Genomic DNA, 27604 nt, shown 5'->3' with positions numbered 1-27604 from the left:
GAACCTGTCAGAACCTGCTGGATTTCACCCCTAGAATGAGCCCATTACGAGTCAATCAAACAGGATCTTCAGAATTGTGTTTCAGAAAACCAAAAATGCTAAGTGTGTTAAAAACCTTCCTCTTGCTAGATATACACCCACACTTTGGGAATGACATTCTGTGCTACTAGGCCCCAAGACAACGTGAAGAATGCAGAACATAGAATAACAGGGTTGGAAGAGACCAAATCTAGAAAACCCCAAGGTCCAAATCATTCTGAATAATTCGGAGAGCTTGCTTTTAACAGAGATATAGGAGCTGCTCCATTACAGGTTTTCTCGGGAGAACAGTGAAGAAAAATAAAACATTCCCAAGCAAACTGTTTTGACCTGATTGAGAGATAGAAAAATAGAATCATAGGGCTGGAAGGGATCTTGGAGGTCTTCTAGTCCATCCCTGCCCAATGTATACCATCCTGGGCAAATGGTTGCCCAATCTATTCTTGAAAACCGCCAGTGGTGGAGCACCCAAAGCTCTGAGAATTGAGCTATTCCATTGATGAAATTGGTTAAATGGGGACCCAGATTGTCGATGGCAAGAGGCTGACTCTGTAAACCACTTAGAGAGCTGTAAAAGCACTGTAAAGAGGTAAATAAGTCTAAGTGCTAGTGCTCTCTATGTCTATCTGTCTGTCTGTCTGTCTGTCTGTCTGTCTATCTATCTATCTATCTATCTATCTATCTATCTATCTATCTATCTATCTATCTATCTATCTATCTATCTATCTATCTATCAGAATGTAGTACTGAAGGCTGACTCTGCCCACTGCCAAGAGTCCAATCCTGACTGGGTCAAGGTTGACTCAACCTTCAATCATTCTGAAATCAGTTAAATGAAGACCCGGATTGTTGGGGGCCATAGGCTGAGTCTGTAAACAGCTTAGAGGGCTGTAAAAGTGGTATATAAGTCTAAGTGCTAGTGCTCTCTATGTCTTATCTGTCTCTCACTGTCTGTCTGTCTGTCTATCATCTATCTATCAATCATCTATCTATCTATCATCTATCTATCTATCAATCATCTATCTATCTATCTATCTATCTATCTATCTATCTATCTATCTATCTATCTATTATCTATCTATCCATCTATCATCTATCAATCATCTATCTATCTATCTATCTATCTATCTATCTATCTATCTATCTATCTATCTATCCATCTACCTATCATCTATCTATCTATCTATCTATCTATCTATCTATCTATCTATCATCTATCTATCCATCTATCATCTATCTATCTATCTATCTATCTATCTATCTATCTATCTATCTACCTATCTATCTATCATCTATCAGAATGTAGTACTGCAGGCTGACTCTGCCCACTGCCAGGAGTTCGATCCTGACTGGGTCCAAGGTTGACTCAACCTTCAATCATTCTGAAATCAGATAAACGAGGACCCAGATTGTTGGGGGCCATAAGCTGAGTCTGTAAACCGCTTAGAGAGGGCTGCAAAGCACTGTGAAGTGGTATATAAGTCTAAGAGCTATTGCTATTGTTCTGTAACCAACGTTACACTGGTTAGGGAAGAAGCCCAGAATCCAAGAGACTGTACAGCCATCCGTTTTATTATTTACATTTAAAATTACTCTTTTGCTGTACAATCATCTCCTGTATGGCACCGGGGGCGGAGGGGGGGAGGGGGAGGTGTTCCTGAAAAAGGAGGAGGATCATTCAATCAAGCCGGGTAGCGGGTAGATTTCTCTCTCGGTTAGAAGCAGGCACCAGAAAGGAAGGCACCATTCAAGCACTCATGTTTGGTTAAACAGCTGTGGACGCGTCATGCCGAGAAGTCCTGGGGTTCAGGGGTTCAGGGCATTGCCTTCAGCGCGGCCATGTGCGATCCCAGATTCTCCTGGAGGTAGTACAAGAGGTGAAGTTCATAGTGTTCTCCAGATTCGGGGACCCGGATACTGTGCCGCTCCTGTGGATAAATCTGGGGGAGGAAGAAAGCGAAAGAAATCCAGCTGTGACTGGGATGCAGAAGGCTGGGATCCAATCCTCAGGATTTCTGGGGAAGAGGGCGCCAGGTGTTCACCCACGTCCTAGCACCTCAAGAAAATTTAGACTGTTTCTTTCCGCCTAGACCTACGGAAAACTGAGCTGTTTGATGCCAACCTTTGAGAAGGGGGGAAACGATGTCTGCTTTCCCGCAAAACTGTCGTAAAATCTGGTCACGTGACCGAGGGACTCTGCAAATGGCAGTAAACATGGGTTGCCTAGCACCTGAAGTGTGGTCACATGACCCCCTGAGGGACATCAGAAGAGTGGTCACGTGACTCTGAGAAAGTAACCATCAGGGCTGGGTTGTAACTCCCTTGTACCAGGTACATCACAACGTCAAATGGTTACTAAGAAACAGTGGTAAGTCAAGGACCACCTGTACACCACCTTTATTCATCCTAAATTCCTTTTGTAATTTCCCAGTTCTACAAGATTCCGAGGGTCTGAAAGAGCTGCAGGCTATCGAAGCCAGGAGGAAAAGGGTTGACCTGGATTCATTTCATTGGAATAAAAGAACAACATCTCCCTTGAGAGTTAGCCAGGAGCTCTCCGTGGTCCTGATCCTGCCTCAGCCTTGCCCCCTCTGTGACATCCAGCCCAAACCAGACCCATTTTAACCTTTGCATTTTCGAGCTGCACAAGTTTCTCTGTTACCTGGAGGTCGTAGGGTTTCCCAGCCCTGACCAGGAAGCTCAGCAAAATACTAGTATGTGCAAAATGAACATTTTCATCCAGGAATCCATGCAGTAGCAATAATCGGTTGGGTCTGAAGAAAGCGACAAAAAAAAAAAAAACAGGAAAAATGTAATTAGAAGTACAATCCAGTGGCTTCACAGAAATTAACTATTATATTTCCTGCAGATTTTTTTCCCCCCACATGTGGGAATGTAGTATTTTATAAAATCACCTAATGACCAAAAAGAACAAATAAAAATCAGTCAAAGAGAGCAACTGGGATGAAAAGCAAAAAAGCTAAATCCAGCAACAATACTAGAACTGGTTTTCTTCCCAATAATTTTATTGCTCAGAGCACATATATTTGTGCCTCAGCTTCCAAGGCAGTGTTTCTTAACCTTGGTAGCTTGAAGATGGATGGACTTCAACTCCCAGAATCCCCCAGCCAGCACCGCTGGCTGGGGGATTCTGGGAGTTGAAGTCCACCCATCTTCAAGCTTCCAAGGTTGAGAAACACTGTTCTAAGGCATACTCAGTTTAAACATTTGTCAAAGCCATCACTGAAAAAAAAATCTTATTATAGGTAGTCCTCAATTTATGACCACAATTGTACCCAGAATTTATGTTGTTAAGTGAGAAATTTGTTAAGTGACTTTTGCCCAATTTTACGACTTTTCTTGCCACGTTTGTTCAGTGAATCACTGCAGTTGTTAAATTAGCAACACAGTTGTTAAGCGAATCCGGCTTCCCCATTGACTTTGCTTGTCAGACGGTCGCAAAAGGGGATCACAGGACCTCGGGACATCGCAACCGTCATAAATATGAGTCAGTTGCCAAGGGCCTGAATTTGGATCACGTGACCACAGGAATGTTGCAACGGTCGTCAGGGTTAAAAATGATCCTAAGTCATTTTTTTTTCAGTGCTGTTGTAACTTGGAACGGTCACTAACTGGATTGCTGTAAATTGAGGACTACCTGTATTAGAGAGATGCATGTTTTCTTTTTTCCTTTTTATAAAAAAAACATTTTTTATATTCTTTATTTAAGTATATAAGTATTTAAGAGCCTTGACAGTACAGTGGTTTAGTGCATCCTGTTATTAACACAGCTGCCTGCAATTTCTGCTGGTTCGAATCTCTCCAAGGCTCAAGGTTGACTCAGCCTTCCATCCTTTCTAAGGTAGGTGAAATGAGGACCCAGTTTGTGGGGGCAATAAGCTGACTTTGTATAAAATATACAAAAGTATGAAGGCTATTGCTTAACGCATTGTAAGCCACCCTGAGTCTCCGGAGAAGGGCGGCATATAAATCAAATTAAAAAAAAAAAAAAAAAGTATCACGTATACTTACTGTGAAGGGAATTTCTCTGCCTGCATAGCTACGGAGCCCAAACAATAACCCTGTTCGTTATTGTCCGGGTGTCCCATGTAACGCTCCGTGTAACCCGTGTCGTAGAAAAGCCACAACGTGACCGGAGCACCCGCAACTGCAACCTGCAACAAAGAAAAGTCAAGTTGGCTGTAAACATTTGGAAGAGCTGTCTCGAATAGATCCCAGCCTATCCATTCCTTCTTGTCTTGCCAGGGGTAAAATGCACTTACCTTCACTACCGGATCGGAATTGTGAGCGTGCGCCTCTTCTGTGCATGGGCAGAGGGTCAAAAACGGGACGTGATGACCAGTGGTGGGTTGCTACCGGTTCGTCCCAGTACGGATGACTCGGTAGCGGAGGCGGTGAGAGGCTCCGCCCACCCACCCAGACGTCATCAAAAACGCACCAGATAAGACAATGGATAGAGGAGATAACCGTGGTGAAATCTAAAATTTGTTACTAACGGTTCTGTGGGCGTGGCTTGGTGGTGGGGGTAATGTGACTGGGTGGGCGTGGCCTTTTTTTTTTTTTTTTTACTTTTAAAACCATTTTTTCTACAACCTCTTCAGGGAAGAGGTTGTAAAAAAATGCTTTCAAAAGGCTCTGACGATCCCAGCTAAATTGCCTGATCAGCAGAGGCTTTTTTTCTTTTAAATGCCTCTGACGATCCCAGCTAAGTTGCCTGATCAGCAGAGGCTTTTTTTTCTTTTAAATGCCTCTGATGATCCCAGCTGAGTTGCCTGATCAGCAGAGGCTTTTTTTCTTTTAAATGCCTCTGACGATCCCAGCTAAGTTGCCTGATCAGCAGAGGCTTTTTTTTCTTTTAAATGCCTCTGACGATCCCAGCTAAGTTGCCTGATCAGCAGAGGCTTTTTTTTCTTTTAAATGCCTCTGATGATCCCAGCTGAGTTGCCTGATCAGCAGAGGCTTTTTTTCTTTTAAATGCCTCTGACGATCCCAGCTAAGTTGCCTGATCAGCAGAGGCTTTTTTTTCTTTTAAATGCCTCTGACGATCCCAGCTGAGTTGCCTGATCAGCAGAGGCTTTTTTTCTTTTAAATGCCTCTGATGATCCAAGCTGAGTTGCCTGATCAGCAGAGGTTTTTTTTCTTTTAAATGCTTCTGCCGATCCAAGCTGAGTTGCCTGATCGTCAGAGGCATTTAAAAGAAGAGGTTGTAGAAAAAATGCTTTTAAAAGCCTTTGAGGATCCCAGCTGAGCCGCGCGATCATCAGAGGCTTTTTTTTTTAACCTTTAAAAGCAATTTTTTGGCCAAAGAATTGTAGAAAAAATGCTTTTAAAAGTTAAAAAAAGCCTCTGATGATTGTGCCATGGCTCAGCTGGGTATGGAGGGGGGGCAGGGATTTTTGCTACGGGTTCTCCGAACCACCCACCTCCATCGCTACCGGATCGGGCGATCCGGTCCGAACCGGGAGCATTTCACTCCTGGGAAATACTAATGCAAAATATAGAAGCAAAACCAGAATGCTTTTTGCTAATGTGAGGGTAAATACAACAAGAGCACAATTTACCTAACGTTACACATTCTAACAGCAGCAAGATTGGCTTTTGCACAAAAATGGAAAAAACAAAGAGACCCCCACAGAAGAAGAAGTGTTAGCTAAAATATTAATTTGCGTGGAAATGGACAGACTGACCTTGGAACTTAAAGATAAGAATGAATCAGAGTATTATGAAATCTGGAACAAATTTTATTATTGGTTGGAAAGGAGGAGAAATGGTGGGATATAGGACCACTGACGAGTAAAATGTTTGGAAGTTTTTATGCTAATTTGTTATGATAGATACGACTGAATTAGATATCGAAATAATTTATATGGATGAAGGAATATGCGTATTTGAAATGTGATCATTAGTGTAAATAAGTGTATTATTTATGTGACGAAATTTGATAAAAATGTTTCAACTGGAGATGTCACACTATGTCCATTGTTTTTAATTTGTATTATAAATAAAAAACTTTAAAAAACCAACAACGCTCTGCGCATGGACAGAACCTTCTGCGCATGTGCAGAAGCACTGTGCACCGCACGCACTCTCCCGGTAGCGCCGGGAATTGAAACCCACTACTGATGATGATGTCCTGGCAGATGGGCGGAGCCTCCCGTCACCGGCCCTACCGGCTTGTGCAAGCCGGATAGATCCGGCCGGATTTCACTGCTGTGTCTTGCTTTCTGGTGCTTTGGATAATAATTTGACCCCTTCTTCTTTGTGGCAGCCCCTCAAGTACTGGAATACCGCTATCATGTCACCCCTGGACCTTCTACACATCCACATCACACGTGCCCAGAGGAAGGAAATGGGCCGTGGCAGGGGAACCAACCTTGAAGATCTCTGGCCTCTGCAGCAAGGCCACCAGGGAAAGAAATCCACCGTACGACCAGCCATGAATGCCAACCCGGTCTAAATCGATGAACTCGTATCGGGAAGCCAAATACTGTAAGCCCTCCACTTGGTCAACGATTTCAATTTGTCCCTGTTGGAAGAGAAAAAAAAACAGGCATGGGGGAAAAATATCACCAAGTGTATAAATTAGAGAATAACAGAATTAGAAGGGACCTTGGAGCAGGGGTGAAATGCTCCCAGTTCAGACCGGATTGCCCGATCCGTTAGCGATGGAGGCGGGTGGTTTGGAGAACCGGTAGCAAAAATCCCTGCCCCCCCCATTGCCCAGCTGAGCCGCGCAATCATCAGAGGCTTTTTTTTTCTACAACCTCTTTGGCCGAAAATTGCTTTTAAAAGTAAAAAAAAAAAGCCTCTGATGATCATGCGGCTCAGCTGGGATCGTCAGAGACTTTTCAAAGCATTTTTTTCTGCAACCTCTTCAGTCAAAGAGGTTATAGAAAAAAATGTTTTTAAAAGGGAAAAAAGCCTCTGCCGATCAGGCAAGTCAGCTGGGATCATCAGAAGCTTTAAAAGCATTTTTTTACAAATTGTAGAAAAAATGGTTTTAAAAGTAAAAAAAAAAAAGTTGGTCACGCCCACTCAATCATATTAACCCCCCCCCCTCAAGCCATGCCCACAGAACCGATAGTAACAAATTTTACATTTCACCACTGCCTTGGAGGTTTTCTAGTCCAACCCCCTGCTCAAACAGGAGACTTTATACAATTCTGGACAAATAGCTGTCCTGTCTCTTCTTAAAAGCCTCCAGTGATGGAGCATCCACAACATTTAAATATAGAATAGATTAATAGAGTTGAAAGGAACCTTGTTAGGTCATCTAGTCCAACCCCCGGCCCAAGCAGGAGACCCTGCGTACACCATTTCTGACAGATGGCAGTCCAGTCTCTTCTTGAAAGCTTCCAGTGATGAAGCTCCCACAACATCCGAAGGCAACTTCTGTTCCACTAGTTGATTGTTCTCACTGTCAGAAAAATCTATCCTTGATCAGTTTCCATCCATTGTTTCTTGCCCAGTCTTGAGCTGCTTTGGAAAATAGGTTGACCCCTTTCTCTCTGGGACAGCCCCTCAAATATTGGAAGACTGCTACTTCTGAAGGCAAGCTGTTCCACTGTTTAATTGTTCCCACTGATAGGATATTTCTCCTTAGTTCTAGGTTGGATCTCTCCTTGATCAATTTCCATCCGTTGCTTCTTGTCCTGCTTTCAGGATGAGGTTGGTATTCTTACTCATGTATGGAAAGGATACTGAACTCAAGCTTCTCTCTTCACATTCCCAGCTAAAAAGAACTTCGCTCTGGCTTGTATGTTTATTCACTGTTAATGTTTACCGTCACTTTTGAGGGCTCTGCTCTTCCCCCAACTGAGAATGAGAACAGAGAAACAGAGAACAGGTAGGACTTCAACTCCCAGAATTCCTTAGTCAGCAGTCTGACTAAGTTTGGTTGTCAAAGTTCCAAGTAACACTGCCAACGAAAGAAAATTCCAAGGCTTGAAGTTCCTCAAAGTTCCATTTTATTAGAGATGTCATATTGGCACATCTGGGAAAACTCAAATCTGAAAGTTTCCAGGTTTTCCCCACCCAAAGAAAAGTTCAAGTCCCTGTCCCAGCACCAACATGCCCATCACATGGTCCAATCAAACATCGTCCCAACTGGAGATGTCTCCCAGTCACAGCCCTCCAGGTGCAGGGCAAGTTGTCCTTGACTCTCTGAGAAAGGAATGTTATTATGACTATATATACAATCCCCCTTCCCAGTTCCCCACAGTAGTAAACGTGGCAGGTCTGAAGCAGAGGTGGGTTTCAGCAGGTTCTGACCAGTTCTGCAGAACCGGTAGCGGAAATTTTGAGTAGTTCGGAAAACCGGTAGTAAAAATTCTGACTGGCCCTGCCCCCATCTATTCTCTGCCTTCCGAGTCCCAGCTGATTGGGGTGGGAATGGAGATTTTATAGTATCCTTCCCCTGCCACGCCCACCAAGCCACGGCCACCAAGCCATGCCACACCCACCAAGCCACACCCACAGAACCGGTAGTAAAAAATTTTGAAACCCATCACTGGTCTGAAGGCCTAACACCAAAGATGGCTTCCAGGCCTGACACTGGTCCAGAGGACACCCAAAATTACAAAATAATAATAATAAATAAATAAATAAATAAATAAATAACTTTATTGTCATTGTAGGTGTATACACAGTATACCCATACAATGAGATTCACTTAACACCCAAAGACCAGGTCCAACACACATAACAATCCCTAAACACACCCCCACCCACCACAATTCCCCACTCCTAAACCACCAAAACATCTACACAAAGAGACCAAATAATGCTGTCCAACAGCTCACTGATGGTGGCCCTTTAGTTCATGATTGAGTGCCATTATTTATTTATTTTATCAAATTTATATGCCGCCCTTCTCCCGTAGGACTCAGGGCGGCTCACAGAATAGAAACAACATAACAATAAAATAGTGCTAAAACAAGCCAATTTAAAATCCCCAGACAATTAAAACCTCGCGGCAGATCAGGGAATTTGCTGAAAAAGCCATGTCTTCAGGTCAGCGCGGAAAGTGCGGAGGTCGGGGGCCGTCCGGAGCCCGGTGGGTAACCCATTCCAGAGGGTCGGTGCGACCACAGAGAACGCCCTCATCCTGGGGGCCGCCAGCCGACATTGTCTGGCCGATGACACCCGGAGGAGGGCAGTCCTATGTGAGCACACTGGGCAGTGGGAGGCTGGTAGGAGGTGGTTTCAAGTACCTCGGCCCATGCCATGAAGGGCTTTATAGGTAAGTACCAGCACCTTGAAGCTGGTACTTCAAGGTGCTGGTAGCTCTGGGATAAAAACTATTCAGAGGACATGTGGTCCGAGTTTTCATTGCCCTGTATCTTCTGACAGAAGGCAACAGTCCAAAAAGATTGTAAGCAGGATGGGAAGAGTCTCTGAGAATGTTATGCTCAAAAACCCTATGAAAGGACCATTGGTCCCTTTCAACATTTGCTACCTCCATTCATGAGACAATTTACCATCTTATATTTGAAGGTGCCTTCAAAGGCCAGGCCCCGGTGGCAGGAACCTCGGTTGTCCAGCACCACGACCACGTACCCCAGGGAAGCCAGCGTGTTCAGTCGGAAATATTTGACCCCTTTAAAGGCGTTGTTTACAAGCTGCACCTGTAAGAAGGCATCGAAGCGTCATCATCCTTGTTAGTGATGTTGGTTTTTATTCATCAACGAACAATAAAAGACACAAATAATCACATCTTGGACTGGTGTATTTTGGAAATTCAGATTCCAGCCAAGAACCTAGGAAATATTCAAATATTCACGTAAATTATGACATGCTCAGTAAATCCACAGTTAATATCCAATCAGAATGTTTTTTTCTTCCTGAAATCAGTGAAGGGTTGCCCCCAGTTCGCACCGGTTCTATAGAACCGGTAGTAAAACCAGCAGGAGGTCCCGCCCACCGACCCTGATGTTACCAAAACGCTTCTGCGCATGCGCAGAAGAGTGTGCGTGCAGCCCCACTGCGAACCGGTAGTAAAGGTAAGTAGAACCCACCCCTGCCTGAAATGGATAGTATGCATTCATGGTGGTGAAAAATAAACCAAACACAGTTTCCCCCATCTCTATGTGCTCGACTTGACGTCAAGAATAGATTTTGTTCACCACATGTGGTGGACATGTCCCAAAGCCAGGGATTATTGGACAAAAATTAAAAAATGGTTGGAGGAAATTGTTTTAACAAAAAATTGATATGAAGCCAGAGTTATTCCTTTTGGGTATAATAAAAGGTAATATAAGCAAAGAAATTCAATATATCATGCTCCATATAATTACCACAGCCAGAATCACATTCGCCCAAAATTGGGAACAAGAAAACACTCCATCAAACACAATGAATATAAAAAAAGGTGCTAGAATACACAGAAATGGACACATTAACGATGGAATTAAGGGACAGAGAAAAAACGGTGTATTATGAGGTGCAGAGGTGGGTTTCAGCAGGTTCTGACCAGTTCTGGAGAACTGGTAGTGGAAATTTTGAGTAGTTCTGAGAACGGGTAGTAAAAATTCTGACCGGCCCCGCCCCCATCTATACTCTGCCTCCCAAGTCCCAGCTGATCGGGAGGGAATGGAGATTTTACAGTATCCTTCCCCTGCCACGCCCACCAAGCCACGCCCACCAAGCCATGTCACGCCCACCAAGCCACACCCATAAAACCGGTAGTAAAAATTTTTGAACCCTACCACTGAACAAGTGGTATAACTGGCTTGAAAAGAAGTCTAAAATTAATGTATAGTGAATGTACAGAAATAGATAATAAACGGATAAAACATATATTTTAGAGTGCAGCAGACATGTAAATATTGCATATAGTATAAAGATAAGTAACTATGAAATAAGAATGTACATGTATAAAACAATAGGCCTGTAGATCAGTTGAAATTAAAAAAAAATTTCAATAACGGAAAGCTGTAATAGTGTAATTGTGATTTTAAAAGTTAAAAATGTTGAATAAAAACTATTTTAAAAAAAAGGAATAGATTTTGTTATCTTTCATCTGGGTCCAAAGTGGCATCTGTAAATTCAGTTCCGGAGAACTTAAGTAAATGAGATGATGACCTCCATCATCTTATCATGATTATGATTTCTGTCACAGGTAGTCCTGTCAGAGGTACAACCTTTTGTTTTCAACTTACAGTGGCATTCAAAAATATGACCATTTTTCACACTTAACAACCGTTGCAGCATCTCCATAGTCACAGGATCAAAATTTGGAGGCTTGGCAACTGGCATGTACTTAAGACAGTTTCAGGGTCACGTGATCCACTTTTGGGGACCTTCTGACAACCAAAGTCAATAGGACAGCCAGGTTCACTTAGTAAGTGTTAAAAGAGCCGAGGTGGCGCAGTGGTTAGAGTGCAGTACTGCAGCTACTTCAGCTGACTGCTAGTTCAGCAGATCAGCGGATCAAATCTCACCGGCTCAAGGTTGACTCAGCCTTCCATCCTTCCGAGGTGGATAAAATGAGGACCCAGATTGTTGGGGGCAATATGCTATTTGGTATACTGTCTTTGGTGTAAGCCGCCCAGAGTCCTCGGAGAGTGGGCGGCATAGAAATATGAATAATAAAAATAAATAAAATAAAATAAACAACTGCAGCGGCTCACTTAACAACGGTGGCAAGGAAGGTCATAAAATGGAGCAAAACTCTGTGAACAACTGTCCTGCTTTGCAACGAAAATTTTGGGCTCAACTATGGTCGTAAATCAAGGACTGCCTGTGCTCTAGTGGTTTCCATTTGGCCTTTCAAGTACAGTTCTCAATTCTAAAATACCAAATCATTTATGGGAGAGAAACACTTCCTGTAAATACAGATTATTCCTGCAAGTCCCAAACTGAGCTCCTTCTGGGCACCAGCAATCAGATCTACTCAATACAGACTGATGTTTTTCCCCCCCCAAAAATGTGGCTGAAATACAAAAATGAAAGCTCACCTGTGGGCCCCCATAGATGAAAAGCACCGTGGGGTATTTCTTCCCAGGTTGTAAATCATGGGGCTTGTACATCATCCCATAAAGCACAAACCCCGAGGAGCTCTCAAAAGAGAAGATCTCCGGTGGGACGTAATCTGGGAGAGATCCTGGAGCAAGCAGAGAAAGGCATGGTCAAGGAGGGAAACAGGAGAGAGAGAGAGGGAGGGAGGGAGGGGAGGGCTGATGTTGGATTTTGAGTAGCTTTCTTGTTGGTGTAATATCCCAAACCTATCTGCAAGAAGTCAGATTTAAATTGGGAACAAACTGGCTTCAAAAGGCTGAAATATGTCGCATGGGACAAATGAGGCACCTGAATTAGGTCTCAATGCCCATTTCTGCAGTTTCAGGAGATCCGGAAATGTTTTCCACTAAAAAATAAATTCCTTCTTTCCTTTTCTTCCTTCCTTCCTTCTTTGCTTCCTCCCTTTCCTTCCCATGCTCCCTTCTTTCCTTTCCTTTCCTTTCCTTTCCTTTCCTTCCCTTCCCTTCCCTTCCCTTCCATTCCATTCCCGTTCCATTCCCTTTTTTTCAAGTGCCCAATTTCCTACAATAGAAGCCAGAAGTTTATGTCTTTGGCAGAAAATAATTTTCCTTCCTTCCTTCCTTCCTTCCTTCCTTCCTTCCTTCCTTCCTTCCTTCCTTCCTTCCTTCCTTCCTTCCTTTCTCCCTCCCTCCCTCCCTCCCTCCCTCCCTCATAAAACCAGATTGCCCCTGAACATTGCAAGCTCCACAGCACCTTGAGCATTCCTCCTAGTTCAGAAACATGCCTGGCCTCCAAGAGAAAGTCGCCTACCTGAAGAATGCAAAATGGTAGCCCAGAATTCCTTGCCCCTTTGAGCAATCCCCTCTTCCAGTCCAGTCAGCTTGTAGAGGGAGACTTGGTGGGGGCATTTCTGGTTACTGAATTTACATATAATCATGTCGCAGTCCTGCAAAAAGAAAGAGAAATCATACCAGACCCCTAAACCAATGTTGGCTTGCATTCCAGTTCCTTCTTCGCTTTTCCTCAAGGACAAGGTCAACTCTACTATACAGCTGGACCTCCGTTTCTTCACAATAGAGCAATTCTCCAACCAAGTGTTGGAGATTTGTTCTATCATGAAGGACAGTGTTTCTCAACCATGGCAACTTGAAGATGTGTTGACTTCAGCTCCCAGAATTCCCCAGCCAGCATGGACATGTGTGAAGACCCAGCTCTCTGGAAAAGGCTCTAAAAAGCTGGGAAAGATGGAAGGGAAGAGAAGAAGAGAATGTCCAACAGCAAGGTGGAGGGTCTCAGATGTAGTGGTTTCTGACTCCCAGAAAGCTGGCTAGAGAATTCTGGAAGTTGAAGTCCACACATTTTCAAGTTGCCAAGACTAAGAAACACGGACTTAGAAATCCCGCCACCGGCTTCAAATGAAGGGAATTCCAGTCCCCAACGCAAATGGAGATGCTGGCAAATTGAAGAAGGTTGTTAAAGGTCAAATCTAACTTCCTGCAAAGCTATCGTGCAAACCAGCGTCTGCATTTCCTGCGTTGGATGTAGAGAGCACATCTTTCTCCTTCTGGCCTGGCCACTTTTTACAGAGGCACGATTGAGAGCGTTTTAACAAACTGCATCACTGTTTGGTTTGGTGGCAGCAGAACTTGAGATAGAAAGTCCATACAGAGAGTGGTGAGGACAGCAGAGAAGATTATAGGAAGCTCGCTTCCTTTTATTCAGGATGCTGCTTATAAGCGCTATGTGCTTAGAGCTCAAAGCATTGTTAGGGACCCCACATATTCACAGTCTTTTCTATTGCTCCCCTCTGGGAGAAGGTTTTGAAATATTTCTACCAGGATTACCTGATTCTGTAACCGCTTTGTTCCCTGTGCCATCCGTCTGGTAAACTCGCAAGATTTGTTTTTCTCACCATGTTACATGTATACATCCAAAATAGACTGTGTTGTTTCTCTGTGTCGTATAATATATGTGGGTATATGCATAATTTTGTATTCATTCATTTATTTAGTCATGTTTGAGCCAAAAAATTGAGGCCTTTGAACTCTGGTGCTGGAGAAGACTCCTGCGAGTCCCTTGGACTGCAAGGCGATCCAACCGGTCAGTCCTAGAGGAGATCAACCCTGACTGCTCTTCAGAAGGCCAGATCCTGAAGATGAAACTCAAATGCTTTGGCCACCTAATGAGAAAGGAGGACTCCCTGGAGAAGAGCCGAATGCTGGGAACGATGGAGGGCAAAAGAAGAAGGGGACGGCAGAGAACGAGGTGGCTGGATGGAGTCACTGAAGCAGTCGGCGTGAGCTTAAATGGACTCCAGAGGATGGTAGAGGACAGGAAGACTTGGAGGAATGTTGTTCAGGGGGTCGCGATGGGTTGGACACGACTTCGCAACTAACAACAACAAATGTACTATATATTGGAGGTGGTGACCCTTTGACAGTTGCATGCAATGAAGTTTCATTTTAATGTATGTCATTAGTCTACATTCAAAGTGACAATAAAGTCGACATTAAGCTCTATCAATTTTCTTACTTTTGACTTTGTGGGTTGTAGACCCTAGCTACTATGGTGTATAAACAATGCATTATAACTGGGATCTCCACATGGATGTTGATCTTGCTTACTTCCACAAATATCAACCCAACTCCAGACTGAATCTGAACATCATGCTCCGATAACTGACTTGGTACACACCAAACACCGTAGAACTTGGGGGACAAACTCACAACAGCTAAGTTCACACATCTGGCTAAACTAAAAGAATATTGCTGCTTGGTGCAATGTTTCTTCTATGGGTAGTCCTTGACTTATGGCCACAACTGAGTCCAACTTTTGTGTTGCTAAGCAAGACTGTTGTTAAGTGAATTTTGACCCATTTTATGACCCTTATTGCCACCGTTGTTCAACGAATCACTGCCGTTGTTAAGTTAGTAACATGGTTGTTAAGTGAACTTGGCTTCCCCACTGACTTTGGTCATTAGAAGGTCACAAAAGGGGATCACAGATGCCAAGCATCTGAATTTTGATCATAGGTCGTAAGGTCATAGGTCATAAGGTCATAGGTCATAAGGTCATAGGTGCTACAATGGTCGTAAGTGTGAAAGATGGCCATAAATTACTTTTTTCAATGCTGTTGTAACTTCAAATAGTCACTAAACGAGTCAAGAACTACCTGTACCAAATTTATGGTCAGGACAGGACCTTCTCAAGAAGATAACTGGCTTCCCTTGTAGACCGGCCCTTTTCATGATGGTTAGATGGTAGGTTAGATTAGTGTACCTGACTAACATAGCAGGCATGTGAGAAACCGTTTTCGGTCAGCCGCTGAATTTCTCCGGGGTTCTCGTAGCTAACGACGTATAAGTGGTGTTCCAAGGGAGAATCTCTTGTACCTTCAAAATATACCAGTTGGTTAACTTCATCTACCCGGATCTGATTCAAAAACAGAAGCAAAAAACAGAATTGACTCACATTTCTACCCAAGCAGCCATGCCAGTTTTAGCTTTACTGTCTGACAAGGAAGTTAATGCAGAATTACCTATTGCAGGGGGGTCTCCAACCCTCACAACTTTAAGCCTGGCAGATTTCAACTCTGGGAGTTGAAGTCCTCCAGGCTTAAAGTTGCCAAGTAGATAAAGTATTTAAAAGTCATATACTTAGAGACTCTTTGATGAGAGTTTGGAAGAAGCACCGACTCAAATGGGATTATAAAATACCGCTATGGCTGGATCTTGGTCATACTTTGTGGAATACAAATATAATGTCACTCGGGGGGTTTTTATATAAAGAGGTTCTTTTCACAGATGCGGGCAGATGGCAGCTGAAGACATTACAGACACTGTTGGATGAAGGGTTTAATTTAACTTGATTACAATATAATCAATTACAACTGAGATGGAAAGAGGACCAAAAAACTGGTATTATGTTGCATGAGGAAGAATTGGTTAGACATATAAGAGAGAAAGGTCCAATGCATATTAAAAGGCTTTATAATGTTTTGTTAGAAAGAGATTCAGAAACGGAATTAGTTAAAGATTGTATGATTAAGTGGGCACAGAATTTTGAAGAACCAGTGATGCTGGAAACTTGGGAAAAAATTTGGGTTCAGAATGTTAAATTTACACAGTCGCAAAACCTGAGAGAAAATTTTTATAAAATGTTTTATAGATGGCATTTAGATCCTAAAAAGTTGTCATGTATGTACCCTAATGTTCAGCCAAAATGTTGGAGATGTGAATGTTTAGATGCTACGTATTATCATGTTTGGTGGACCTGCAGGAAAGTTAAGGCTTTTTGGATAAAAATTTGGTGGGTCATGCAGAATGTTTTGAGGGAAAAAAATTCAATTTTCTCCACAGTTGTTTTTATTGGGTATAGTTAAGGGTTTTACATGGGGTGAAATAAAACTGATATTGTATATGATAACAGCAGCAAGATTGTTGATAGGTAAATATTGGAAGAATGAAGCTTTGCCCACTATCGAGGAATGGACTTTGAAGATGGCTAGTTTTGCAGAGATGGCGAAGATTTCAGCATATTTAAAAGACTGTTCACAAGAGACTTATGAATGGGAATGGAAAAGGTGGATAGAATATGTTCAGAACAAATACCAAACTAGAAAGTATCAAATAGCTTTTATTTGAAAATAATGTATTAGAAATATTTTAATGTAAAGAGACAAAGAGGAAAAATTATACAGGGGGAGGGATGGGTTCAAGCTTATATATCAGTGTCATTAGTTATGAGTACATAATAGGGAAGTCTGGGGGGGGGAGGGTTAGGGAGGGTTAGGGAGGATGGGAAGTTTGGGGAGGGGGGGGTGAAAAAAGGGGTGAAAATGTAATTGTAAAACTTTTGCAATTAAAAAAAAAAAAAAAAGTTGCCAAGATTGGAAACCCCTGACCTAGTGCTACAAAATCCTCCATGTGACTCTCCGAAGCCATTTTTGTCTGAAATGGTATAGGGCAGGGGGTGGGTTCTACTTATCTTTGCTACCAGTTTGCAATGGGACCGCGCGCATGCGCAGAAGCTTCCTGATGACATCTGGGTTGGTGGGCGGAGCCTCCTGCCGGTTTTACTACCGGTTCGTGTGAACCGGTCTAAACCGGGGGCAACCCATCACTGGAATAGGGTCTCCTGCTTGAGCAGGGGGTTGGACTGGATGACCTATTAAAATGTTGTTTGGAAATGAGCATCCTAGAGTTCAGCTGTAGGGTGATAGGAAGGGAGGGAGGGAGGGAGGGAGGGAGGGAAGGAAGGAAGGAAGGAAGGAAGGAAGGAAGGAAGGAAGGAAGGAAGGAAGGAAGGAAGGAAGGAAGGAAGGAAGGAAGGAAGGTGTTGTGGCTCCGTTGCCTGAGCCTGGGCTATCGACAGATGCAGGCTCTGAGAGTGAGGGAGAGGAGTTGGCAAGGCCTCCCTCTCCAGGACCCTCTTCTCTGGCAATGCCTCCGGAGGACACCGAAGGCCAAAAGATAGGCTCAGAGCCAAGCACATCCCTGCATCCACATGTGGACAGCGATGAAGAAGATAAGTGCTGGCTGGACCCTCGGCAGAGGCGCAGGGAGAAGCGTGCACAGCAGAAGGGAAGGTGTGCCAGAGATTAGCTGAGTCACTGGACCACACCCCACAGGGTATAAATGTGGGTGTGGTGGCTGGTTCAGTTTGTGACGAGCAAAAACTAGAAATAATCCATGATCTCTGCGTTACTGGACTTCTGCCTGCCTTGTCGGACTGCATTTGGACTAATCCTTGTATTGTTGAAACTCTGCCTAATCTTTGTTTTGTGTGAGTAAAGTCTGAATTGGCAGCTAGCCACTGGGTTGCTGCCAGCTTTATCTTCAAAGAGTTTTGTCGTGTGGCTTATTAACTCCGGGCCGTCTGTGGGGGTGCGTGTGTGGGACGGGGACAGAACAGAAGGAAGGAAGGAAGGAAGGAAGGAAGGAAGGAAGGAAGGAAGGAAGGAAGGAAGGAAGGAAGGAAGGAAGGAAGGAAGGAAGGAAGGAAGGAAGGAATAATGAGTCGGAAGGGATCTTGAAGGTCTTCTAGTCTAACCCCCTGCTCAAACAGGAGATCCTATACCACTCCAGACAAGTGATTGTCCAGTCTCTTCTTAAAAGCCCCCAGTGATGGAGCACCCACAAATTTCTGAAGGCAAGCGGTTCTACTGGTTAATTGTTCTGTCAGGAAATAAATTTCTCCTTAGTTGCTTCCCTCCTTGATTAGTTTCTATCCATCGCTTCTTGTCTTGCCTTCTGGTGCTTTGGGGGGAAAAAAAAGACCTCCAGGGAGATTAGGTGGCTCAGTGGCTAAGACACTGAGCTTGTCGATCAGAAAGGTCGGCAGTTCGGTGGTTCAAATCCCTAGTACAGGTCTCCTGCGTGAATAGGGGGTTGGATTAGATGACCTCCAAAGTCCCTTCCAACTCTGTTACTGCTACTGTCTCTTCCAACTCTGTTATTCTGTTAAGACGGAGCCACTACAACATATTTAACAAACGAAATTGAAAACCAAAACCCAGCATTGAAACTGAGTTTAGCTCCTTGTACAAAGGAGGCTACTATGAGGTTTGTGAGTGAGCTGGTGGGGCACATGGGTGAACACAGCTAGGGTGAGAGAATGGACTGGACTGTCTAAATTCATGAGGGCTGGTTGGTGATCCATATGGTCCCATCTTTATTTCAAAAAACCTGTAGAAGGACTGACAGAGCCAGGGAGAGAGGTAAAAAGAGGGATCAGCCTAGAATCATTAAAAAGGTAAAGGTTCCCCTCGCACAAATGTGCTAGTCATTCCTGACTCTAGGGGGCGGTGCTCATCTCCGTTTCAAAGCCGAAGAGCCAGCGCTGTCCGAAGACGTCTCCGTGGTCATGTGGCTGGCATGACTCAACGCCAGAGGCGCACGGAATGCTGTTCCCTTCCCACCAAAGGTGGTCCCTATTTTTCTACTTGCATTTTTTACGTGCTTTCGAACTGCTAGGTTGGCAGAAGCTGGGACAAGTCACGGGAGCTGCTCACCCCATTACACGGCACTAGGGATTCGAACTGCTGAACTGACGACCTTTTGATCGACAAACTCAGCGTCTTAGCCACTGAGCCACCACATCCCTATCTAGAATCATTACGTATCCATAAACAAATTAAGTCCAGCCCTCCCGGGATCACCACTGAACCTTACCTAGCTCTAACCGAATGCTGCCTGTTCCTTTGCAAAAAGTTTAGCAATAAATCAGTTAAATTGCTCCAAAAGAGACAGGCCTTCACACAGGAAACCAAGAAGGGTATAGCTGCTATTCAGGAAGTCCTCACTAAATGACCACTATTGAGCCTGGAATTTGGGTTTTGCGCCTGGCAAAAAACCAGATATATCTAACAGCCATTTGGCTATGGGACACGTAAGATACCACAATAATCTCATGCAAACGATGAATGGTTTAAAAGTCCAGTTGAACGTTATGAATTGAAGAAAAGGGAGACCAAACAGCTTACGTTTGAGCTGTGTCGGCCAAGCACTTCCCATTCTCCACTTTGTAAAATACTATTGATTAAATTTGAAAACAAGAGAAGGAAAAGATCTATTCCATGAGGATTAACTCAAGGGAGAGATTTGCATTTTCTCCCTTTAGGCATTTTTTTTAAAAAAATGAAATAATATAGAGGTTTCTCTTAATATGAATTACAATAAAAATTAATGAGTTAACAGAAGCATATATTATTCCCCACAACAAAAAGAAGCAGAGATGATTAAATTGATTCTTTTATTCAAAGAAGAGAAGAGATCTAACCTTATTTCTATTTTGAAATGGCTTCCGGATTTTTTTTTATTATTATTTGATTTATATGCCGCCCTTCTCCGGAGACTCAGGGCGGCTTACAGTGCGTTAAGCAATAGCCTTCATACTTTCGTATATTTATACAAAGTCAGCTTATTGCCCCCACAAATTGGGTCCTCATTTTACCTACCTTAGAAAGGATGGAAGGCTGAGTCAACCTTGAGCCTGGTGAGATTTGAACTTGCAGTAATTGCAGGCAGCTGATGTTAATAACAGTGCTTTAGTCTGCTGCACCACCAGGCTCTTGCAATGAAAAATAAATGAAACTTTGATTTTGTTTTTGCCAATGAGACAGATTTGTTGTTAAAGAAATGGCTTGTACATACTGTTGTGTAAAAGTAAAAAGTTGCGGTTGTAATGTTATCTTCTACTATGCTAAAGAGAGTCGGAAGTTAGTGCCTTTCTCTTTACACCATTTCTTTTTCTCTACCTCCCCTCCCTAGTTTTCCTTTACTTTTTTGAATTTCTCTTTGTATTTTATATTTTGATAAACCACTAAAAAGTTTCAAAAATTCATCAACTGAAGAAAAGGGAGATCAAGCAGCTTACGTTTGAGCCGTGCCGGCCAAGCACTTCCCATTCTCCACTGGTGAGGGGCAGCTCTTCTTTGACAAGACATAAGAAGTCACCTACAAGGAGATCAAAGTTACGGGAGTCCATCGGTGCTCTTCCCCAGCTCAACTAAGCAACATCATTTCTGAATGTAGAAGAAATTGGAAGACCATGCAAACGTCTATGGAGATTCTCAGTCATCCAAGGTCCTGGTTGTGCCAAAGGTGCTTTTTCAAGAGGCACCTGGACTTCCTGGTTTTTCTTTGAAGACGATTCACTTCTCATCCAAGAAGCTTCTTCAGTCTGACTTGGATGGTGGGGAATGGAAGGATTTATGCTCCTTGCGTTCATCTGGTTGTTAGCACTCTTTCAAAAGTTTGAAAGAAGAGTCAAGGAGGCCATCTATGTTAAGACTGAACAGCCCTCTCTCAACAGAGGGATACGACATCATCTATCTCCAATCTACAACACAGTCCTTTTAATAGTTCCAAGAAGTCTCCACACCAGGGGTGGGTTCTAAATTTTTTTACTACCGGTTCTGTGGGTGTGGCTTATTTTGTGGGCATGGCTTGTTGGTCATGTGACAATTCTTTAGGATTTAGCAGAGGTACTGCTCTACCAGGCTTTTAACTGCTTGCAGAGCTGTACCAGTCTACCCATTTCTTTTTTGCAGGCACTGATCGACTCATGTATTTTTGCAGGCACTGGTCTACTCATTTGTTTTCTTTTAACACTGATCAGCTGTAGGGCGGCCCTTTGAAGCCCCGCGGCAAGAGTTTAAACAGTTTTTTTTCCCTCTAGCCATCAGCTGGGATTCAGAAGGCAGCAATAGATTGGGGGTGGGGCCAAATAAAAGGTAAGAATAACGTGGGGGGGCGCGGGGGGTAGGGGGGCACGGGAGGGCGGGGGGCAAAACCAGTTCGGTGACATCATATCGTCACCGCTACCAGCTCGAGAGAACCGGGCCGAACCGGGAGGAACCCACCACTGCTCCACACCCATTTGCACCACTCAGGTGACCCTGAGGACACAGATAAACCTCCAAGTGCTTCAACGACCCTCTGAAACAGAGGCCCTCAATCTTGGCAGCTTTAAGACTTGTGGACTTCAACTCCCAGAATTCTCCAGCCAGCTATGCTGGCTGGAGAATTCTGGGAGTTGAAGTCCACAAGTCTTAAAGCTGCCAAGTTTGAGGACCTCTGCTCTAAAAGGATGCAAATGACCAGCAGTCTGCAAGGAGGGTCAATCCTTCCATTCCCCACCATCCAAACAGAGCTGAAGAAGCTTCTTGGATGAGAAGCGAAACATCTTCCAAGAAAAACCAGAAAGTCCAGTTGTTTCTTGAAAACAAGCATCTTTAGAAACACCATGCAAGTTACTTCTTATGCCGATAAAACATTTGGCAGTTAGCCAGACAGGGCATCGAAGGAAATTGCTCTATCTTCAGAAAAGAGACAGGCCTCCACTTCACACCTATATAGTCTTGCTGCCTTACAGGTAGTCCTCCATTAACAACCACTATCGAGCCCAGAATTTTGGGTGTAAGTTATTGCAGCCATTAAGCGGGTCACCATGTGACATGACTCACTTTTTTCAGTGCCACTGTAACTTCGAACGGTCAGTAAACAAAGGGGTTGTAAGTTGAGGACTACCTGTACTGAATTTGAGACCTTCTGCAGGCACACCTAACTTCTTCCATTTATTAAGACACAGAAGCAAAACGGGTTACTTGGAGATGGAAGTCCCCCTGAAGATCGTCTGTATTCGCTCTCTTTCAAAATGGTGGAGATTTTGTACAGATGTCGGAACCCCGTTTTGCACTCGGAGGCGAAGATAAATTCTATCACATCCTCGTGAGTTTGGGGGAAAACATGGAAGATATCATGGATCTGCGGAAATAAGGAAGAGCTGCAAGTCAAAATAAAGACTAGGAAAATTAGGACGATTAGTTCAAACTGGTAAAGAAAATCTCCTTTATAGAATAGAATAGACTTCTTTATTGGCCAGGTGTGATTGGACACACAAGGAATTTGTCTTTGGTGCATAAGCTCTCAGTGTACATAAAAAAGAAATACATTCATCAAGAATCATAAGATACAACACTTGATAGTCATAGGATACTAAATAAGCAATCAAATCATACTAGGAAACGAAATAAAACAATATAAATTGTAAAGATACAAGCAACAATACCCTGTTGCTTGTATCTTTACGATTTATATTGTTTTATTTCGTTTCCTGGTATGATTTGATTGGTCAACTGGTAAAGGAAATCTCATTTACTTATAACTGTCTACTTAATGATTATTCAAACTTATGACAGACCTCCCCAAGGCCATTTATGACCTGAGTTTGAAGTTCTGATGACCTGTAGCCGCCAAATGTTTTCAAGGGATCCCATTTTAGGTGCTAGGCAATCCGCCTACATTTGCGACCATTTCCAAAGTGATATGACCACAATTTATTATGCTTCTTGAAGGAAAGCAGTTTTTACTTCCAGTTTCTGGCAAAAAACACTCAGGGTGGACAATGTATTCACTTAATGACTTTGACATTGACTTTATGACACCCCCTCCTGCAAAAAGTTATACAGTTGAGTCTTATCATGTGTGGACCTGCTTAATAATTAGCAGAATTTGCAACCATAATTCCAGGGTGGTAAATCGAGGATTATCTATATTTGTTCAACAGCTAACTACATATAAAACAAAGTGTATATCCAAACAACATTCGACCCAATTGGCTTTCATGCCCAAGGCAGTACTAGAATTCACAGTCTCCTGATGATTGGCCCAAAGTCACCCAGCTGGCTTTCATCCTTAAAGTGGGACTAGAACTCACAATCTCCCAGTTTTTAGCCAGGTGTTTTCACCACTAAACCAAAGTAGCTCTCTCTACTTGACTAACAATGTAGACTTTACAAAGTCCTGTTCTGACCCAGCTCACCAAACACAACAAACCCTCTGTAATTGATCAATGATTCCTTTATAAGGAGCGCCAGCAGCCCTGGCAAAAAGTCTCTCTCTCACAGCTGGCTAACAAGTCTGTCCGGCAGGGAGATGAATAGTTGTCTACCACACCTATTCATCTCCACCCTGCTGCCTTTTATCCCCAGAGCTAGGGTGGGATTTTGCTAGCAGCAATGGCTCTTCTGTCCCAAGGACAGGCCCATAGATTTCCACTGCTCTCCTCTCCTCTGCCTTCTGCATATCAGGCACAGGATCCAGCTGTTCCTCCTTTTCCTCATCAGCCACCTCCAGACCTGGGGGCTGTTGACTCTCCATCTGAGGGCTGATGGACAGCCCAGGCTCTGCCCCTGTCTCTCTCTCTGACAGCAGTCAAAGTAACAAGCAAGGAAAAAGCCATAAATCAATCATCGTCCTGCTACCAGGTGTCAGGGTGCTAATTAATCCCATTCTGTTTTTGGGTAATCGCACCTTGATTTAGAGACGTGGATCGAGACTTTTCCCTTGAAGCATACTTTTGCAAGAAAATAAACCCCGAAGATATATTTTTCTAAGAAAAAACTCATTTATTAGTTATAAAGAAAATAAAACATCTCACTATCTAAATAATTACATTTTGGCAACGTTCCTGCCGGCCACCTCTCTGCAGCCGGACCTCTTGGCAGGAGAACAAAGAAAAGTAGAAAGGAAGACGTGAAGGAATACGGACATGTGTAGTTAGCTTACTGATAAGAAACTTGGCAAGCTACGGAAAATCTGAATGTCCAAAAATATGAGCTCATCTGGTAAATACAAAAACGCAGTGACACATTTCCTCTTCCCCCACGGAGCTCTCAGATTGCCTTGATGCTGATCCTGACTCTCATGCCTCCTCATCTGATTCAGCTGTTGGAGAGGCCAGCGGCCAACAGGCCACAAGAAGTCCCTTCTATTTCTGTCAATTCAGCTCCTGGGCTCTGCCTAATCTAACCAATTCTGCCTGTTTATTGAAAACGTTTTCTTGTCAAACTTCATTAGCTGATTGTTTTTCCCCTCTATCTCTCTGGACCCGTGACATCCCAACAATTCCATCCAAAGCTAGAAAACTTCAGCAGGCCTACCCTGAAGGAATACATCCTTACGTTTATCCAGATGTCTGTTGTTTCTTCGTAAACAATCAAGGGGGTAACAGACTCAGGCACGACATCGATTAATTTCTGTCTCTCCATGGCATCGTCTTCCACAGGGATAAATAAGGCCGAGGGAAGCAAAGCAATCTGCAGCCGGGTTTGAGAACGATCAAGCAGGATGGCCCAAGCACTAAGCAGAAAGGAGGGCAAATCAGAAAATGGTGCTTAGATGGTGCTACCACCATTACAATATTATTGATTGATTGATTGATTGATAGATTGGATTTATATGCCGCCCTTCTCCCGAAGGACTCAGGGCGGCTCACAACAATAAAAAACAGAGAATACAAAAGTTAAAAGATACTTGACGTATTACTTGACGTTTTATCTCCTGGAGCTGAACTGATGGATAAGGAAAATCCTGAAGTAGGAATTAGAATAGAATAGAATAACAGAGTTGGAAGGGACCTTGGAGGTCTTCTAGTCCAACCCCCTGCCCAGGCAGGAAACCCTACACTACTTCAGACAAATGGTTATCCAACATCTTCTTAAAAATTTCCAGTGTTGGTGTATTCACAACTTCTGCAGGCAAGTTGTTCTACTTATTAATTGTTCTAACTGTCAGGAAATTTCTCCTTAGTTCTAAGTTGCTTCTCTCCTTGATTAGTTTCTACCCATTGCTTCTTGTCCTGCCCTCAGGTGCTTTAGAGAATAGTTTGACTCCTTCTTCTTTGTGGCAACCCCTGAGATATTGGAAGACTGCTATCATGCCTCCCCTAGTCCTTCTTTTCATCAAACTAGACATACCCAGTTCCCGCAATCGTTCTTTATATGTTTCAGCCTCCAGTCCCCTCATCATCTTGGTTGCTCTTCTCTGCACTCTTTCTAGAGTCTAAGTTAAGAGGCTTCAATAACTGGAGGTATTCAAGAAAAGACTGGACAGCCAGGGCTGGGCTGAGGATTCTCGCACTGGGTTTAAGGGTGGACTAGAAGTTCTCTAGGCTCTTTTACAACCCGAGGTTGCTATGAACCACCAGGGCTCAGAACAGCCCAGTCCAAAGCTGAGCAAATATAAGGAAATATAAAATACGTACTATTTTCCCTCTCGTGTCCATCCTGCTCTGGCGATATATTCTACTCCATCGAATAAGATTTCAAAGGGTTGGACCAGTTCTTTGTCAACAGCACCCACAATCTTCAGGGAAGATGGGAAAAACACCAGTTAGAAAAACTACTAATACCTTTCTCCAAAATATATTAAGAGGCATGGATGAAAAACGAATGAAAAATAAATTCTGGATAAATAATAGAACTTGGTCATAATCTCTTTCCAGGAACCTTCACAGGTTTCCTAGTTTGTAAACTCTTAACTTTCTCCCTTTATGTTATTTTGAATCTTTTGGGCAGGAATGGTCTATAACAAAGCCCATAATCTTTTCTTTTTTTTTTTGAATATACTTTATTGATTTTAATTTTTTTTAAAAAAACATCAGATCTTTGTTGACATCTGAGGTGTCGTGTAATTACATATTTACACTATATACATTATATACATATCAAATACATTCGAATCTACCATTACTGAAAATAGACGTAACCTTACAATCTCATTCTATTATTCCACCATTTGTACCACCTTTCCCATACTGCATTGAATTTTGAGTTCACATCATTATTAAGATCACTTGTTAATTTTGCCATTTCTACACATTCTAAAATTTTGTTTATTATTGTTACCTCTGGAGGGGTTAGTTTGTCCTTCCAGTATTTTGCAAAAATTAGCCTGGCCGCTGTTATAACATGTATTATAAGATGTATCTTATCTTTAGAAAATCCATCTCCAATCATTCCTAATAAAAAGATTTCAGGGGATAATTCTAGCGACACAATCTGCTATTTTCAAACAGGAAACATAGAAAACCTTGAGTGTTTTAACCCTAAATTTGGTATAATGTTAAGAACCACTTAGAAGGGAGGAAGAAAGAGAAGAAGAGAAGAAAGGAGAAAGAAGGGAAGGGAAGGAGAAAGAAGGGAAGGAAAAAGGAAGGAAGGAAGGGAAGGAAAAAGAAGGGAAGGAAAAAGGAAGGAAAAAGAAAGGAAGGAAGGAAGGGAAGCAGAAAGAAGGCAAGGAAAAAGGGAAGAGAAGGAAAAAGAAGGGAAGGAAAAAAAAAGGGAAGGAAGGAAAAAGAAGGGAAGGAAAAAGAAAGAAGGGAAGGGAAGGGAAAAGAAAGGAGGGAAGGGAAGGGAAGTTCTTGTCTTATCTGCAGATGCAATGACCTTCTATAACACACATGTTTCAAATTTGGCAACTTGAGGATCTTTGGACTTCAACTCCCAGAATTCCCCAGCCAGCATATATGGAATGGCTAGGGAATTCTGGGAGCTGAAGTCCACATATCTTCAAATTGCCAAGTTTGAAAAACACTTTTATAACAGTTCGACACGAGTGCCTCACCCACTCTAACCAATTTTTAATCTCCAAACGGTTCCTGATCTTGTCTTGTAACAAACCTCTTCCTTCTCATCCATTACCCGACCAAGTGGCTGGGCATGTTTTTCAAAGTGACCCATAACTCGGCTTGTCCCATAACATCACCACAAACTACCCCATAAACCAGAGTGGCTTGTTCATGTTAAGTCATCAGCCCCAACTCTTTGGACTTGTGTGATGTGCGGAGGCCAAATCAACCACGTTGTGGCTTTGTGCAATGTGGAACCAAACTATGGTTTACAGCGAGGTGCTTTGTGGCTCAGGACACTACAGTTGATTCAATGCACCACAATTCAAACAATACAAACCATCATATTTTAGACATTTATTTGAGACATTAAAAAAACGGAGCAGGCTTACTGTGCCATCAGATGCAATGGTTATTTCAGATAACTTGAAAGTGACTTTGGGATTTGCAGTGCCTAGAAGAGAAAAATAAAATAAAATTAAGAGTTACAGAGGAATTAAAGGCTCCTGATTGTTCTCCAAGGTCAGTTGGTATCCAGATCCTGATGCTTAGGGTTGTGTTTCTCTACCTCAAGCCACTTCAAGATGTGTGGACTTCAACTCCCAGAATTCTCCAGGCAGCTATGCTGGCATAGAATTCTGGGAGTTGAAGC

At 43.0% G+C, this 27604-nt stretch overlaps 1 protein-coding gene across 3 annotated transcripts in view; it reads right to left on the bottom strand.

Annotated features, from left to right (window-relative positions):
- Positions 1 to 1590: 1590 nt before the first annotated feature.
- The window catches only part of DPP8 (dipeptidyl peptidase 8), a 46177-nt gene continuing 20163 nt past the window's right edge, over positions 1591 to 27604 (bottom strand). For 2 of the 3 annotated variants that reach the window (XM_087877781.1, XM_087877780.1), the window contains exons 8-20: positions 27345 to 27406; positions 25588 to 25688; positions 24506 to 24683; positions 22148 to 22307; positions 20416 to 20495; positions 15319 to 15471; positions 12850 to 12985; positions 12018 to 12163; positions 9540 to 9686; positions 6434 to 6586; positions 4072 to 4214; positions 2702 to 2813; positions 1591 to 1979 (exon numbers count right to left, since the gene is read on the bottom strand). In XM_087877781.1, the coding sequence (XP_087733907.1) occupies positions 1854 to 1979; positions 2702 to 2813; positions 4072 to 4214; positions 6434 to 6586; positions 9540 to 9686; positions 12018 to 12163; positions 12850 to 12985; positions 15319 to 15471; positions 20416 to 20495; positions 22148 to 22307; positions 24506 to 24683; positions 25588 to 25688; positions 27345 to 27406 (1697 nt within the window). In that variant the 3' untranslated portion in view covers positions 1591 to 1853. The remainder of the gene's footprint in view (positions 1980 to 2701; positions 2814 to 4071; positions 4215 to 6433; positions 6587 to 9539; positions 9687 to 12017; positions 12164 to 12849; positions 12986 to 15318; positions 15472 to 20415; positions 20496 to 22147; positions 22308 to 24505; positions 24684 to 25587; positions 25689 to 27344; positions 27407 to 27604) is intronic. The other variant, XM_087877782.1, reaches the window with a different exon arrangement.

The sequence above is a fragment of the Pantherophis guttatus genome, chromosome 13, assembly GCF_059756535.1.
Source record: "Pantherophis guttatus breed Tessera chromosome 13, ASM5975653v1, whole genome shotgun sequence".
Lineage (NCBI taxonomy): Eukaryota > Metazoa > Chordata > Lepidosauria > Squamata > Colubridae > Pantherophis > Pantherophis guttatus.
This window is presented reverse-complemented; position numbering and strand designations above follow the sequence as displayed.